This window comes from Zingiber officinale, chromosome 4A (genome assembly GCF_018446385.1).
Source record: "Zingiber officinale cultivar Zhangliang chromosome 4A, Zo_v1.1, whole genome shotgun sequence".
In the NCBI taxonomy this organism is placed as follows: Eukaryota; Viridiplantae; Streptophyta; class Magnoliopsida; order Zingiberales; family Zingiberaceae; genus Zingiber; species Zingiber officinale.
Genome location: NC_055992.1, coordinates 26,674,114 through 26,676,555, shown reverse-complemented (window position 1 = coordinate 26,676,555; position 2,442 = coordinate 26,674,114). Strand labels below are relative to the sequence as shown.

General features: G+C 42.9%; 1 protein-coding gene across 1 annotated transcript; it reads left to right on the top strand.

Annotated features, from left to right (window-relative positions):
• The first annotated feature begins 656 nt into the window (after positions 1-656).
• Positions 657-2,166, top strand: LOC121973226 (cytokinin riboside 5'-monophosphate phosphoribohydrolase LOG1-like). The gene is made up of 7 exons (XM_042524784.1): positions 657-886; positions 1,042-1,139; positions 1,218-1,248; positions 1,334-1,433; positions 1,544-1,614; positions 1,687-1,830; positions 1,920-2,166. The coding sequence occupies exons 1-7, from the start codon at positions 743-745 to the stop codon at positions 2,010-2,012; spliced, it is 681 nt and encodes a 226-aa protein (XP_042380718.1). The 5' UTR covers positions 657-742; the 3' UTR covers positions 2,013-2,166.
• The last annotated feature ends 276 nt before the right edge of the window (positions 2,167-2,442 follow it).

The window sequence follows — 2,442 nt, the reverse complement described above, 5'->3', positions numbered from 1 at the left end:
CTTTAGGACCAGAAAAAATGCTTTAAGACGGGTAATTAGTGCTCTTTAGCACGGATCGATTTGGTCAGCATACACTAAAATAATTTTAAAGTATTCACCTGCATGGATTTTCATTTGAGAAACATAATGAATTAATCAGCAAACTCCGGACCCATTATTTTTCTAAATTTTCCTGCTAATCTTTATTTAGAGTTGCCATTGCCACTGAATCAGGAGACACTGCCTCTGCTCGAAAGAACAACCTCCATGGCCAAATAATTAGAAGCGCAGAAGTGAAAGAACAAGAAGTGGAAACCAAGCTGTCCACTGTTCTCCATGAATGGCTAAACCTTCCAGCCCCTCTCTGGGCCACCTGCTATTTTCTTGCTCTGGCCAAGCAATCAAAGAGCTCGAATGCTGTGTTGGGTTGCCCCACTTTGAATTTTCTAAGAAACTTAATATTTTTCTTAATATTTCTTGCTCCAGCCGCTCTCCCCCTCCCCGGTCATCTCAGGAATATTCAATAACGTAAACTAGAATTATTATATTTTTATCACCATATTAATCATCATCTAATTAGTGTTTTATGACCTTAAATTGGTTTAATTTTCGGCGTCTCAGGCCCCCACTCGCCTAGCTGCGCCTGCACTGTGCCCTTTCTCACATCCCTTTATAGGCTCATTAAAAAGGACCAAGAAGATGTGCAAGAAATCAGAGGTAAAACACGAGAACAGAGAGCTACTGCTATCAAGTCCCCTGTTTGATGGAAAGTGAAGCAGAGAGTGCTGTCATGGCGAAGAGATCACCATCCACTTCCAGGTTCAGGAGGGTGTGTGTCTTCTGCGGAAGTAGCCCCGGCAAGAAAGATAGTTATCGTCTCGCTGCTATCCAACTCGGCCATGAACTGGTAAGTATTCTTTTTTTACGAAATTGTATTGTCAATTCCTTTATCAGAAGACGGATCGGATGGCTGGCTACACCAAAAAAAGAAAAAAAAAAATTTTAAAAATGAAGACAAGAAGATGGTCTCTTAGAGTTGCTCTGTATTTGAGTGCCTTCCAGGTTCAAAGGAACATAGATTTGGTGTATGGAGGGGGGAGTGTCGGCCTCATGGGCCTTGTCTCTCAAGCAGTTCACGACGGCGGTCGCCATGTTTTAGGGTTACGAATCTCTCACTCTCTCTCTCTTTCTCTGTATGTCTGTTTTATAATATAAACTGTGATGGTTTCGTTTTGCAGAGTCATTCCGAGAACTCTGATGCCGAGAGAGGTACTCCAAATTCAAACACTATAATAGGAGTTATAATCTTGTCGTTCGACCAAATAGTTTAATGGAGGCGTGATGCATGTTGCAGATAACAGGGGAGACAGTGGGCGAAGTGAGAGCAGTCTCAGGGATGCACCAGAGGAAGGCGGAGATGGCCCGCCAAGCCGACGCCTTTATAGCATTGCCTGGTGACCACTGTGCCCCTCAGAATTATTAGCTGCTGCATGCTCTGCTCTCCAGATCTGCACAGTACATTTAATTTAGAAATCCACTGTTAATTTGATGTGTCTTTAATTAGGTGGTTACGGGACGCTAGAAGAACTCCTTGAGGTCATCACCTGGGCTCAGCTCGGGATCCATGACAAGCCAGTAAGTTTAACCTGGTGATGATGGGAGCTCCATGGACGCAGAGATTAACTAATCCATGAGAATCAATGGCAGGTGGGTTTGCTCAACGTGGACGGCTACTACAACTCCTTGCTTTGCTTCATCGACAAGGCGGTGGACGAGGGGTTCATCGCACCGGCGGCGAGGCACATCATTATCTCAGCGCAGACTGCTCATGAACTCTTGTCCAACCTCGAGGTATATATCGAGATTTTCTTTTTCTTTTTTTTTCTTTGAAAAAAATGGGGAAGGAAATGGAAATTGTGAACATAACGGAGTTCATGCAGGATTACGTGCCGATGCATGATGGAGTTGCACTGAAACTAAGTTGGGAGATGGAGCAGTTAGGGCACTCGACCATGTTGGACATTGCTCGTTGACCAAAGCCACTGCCAAAGTTGACTCATGATATTGTAGCCGAGAGTTTCTATTTTTTTTTTTTTATTTTTGTTTGTTTGTAATATTGCTAATGTCGACACGGAACTAATTAATTAAGGAGGTTTGATAATAATTAGTGTGAAAACTTTGGATTAATTGGGATGCAGATTTGGAATCCACTGTGTCCTGTCCTCTTCGTCTCCTTTTTGCTTGTTGACTTTTCGACCACCCTCCAGGCCAAAGCCAAGACACGCACGACTCGCTCGGAGTCGTTGCTCCTTGCGTGGGGCAACAAGATTCGATGTTGCTCTCTCCTGCGTGTCGGTAATCTTTATTTATTTATTTTTAAATTGGATTTCCATTTGCTTTTTAGAGTTTTTTTTCTTTCTTTTCTTCTTTTAGAAAAGAAATAAAAGCGTGGAGATATTATCC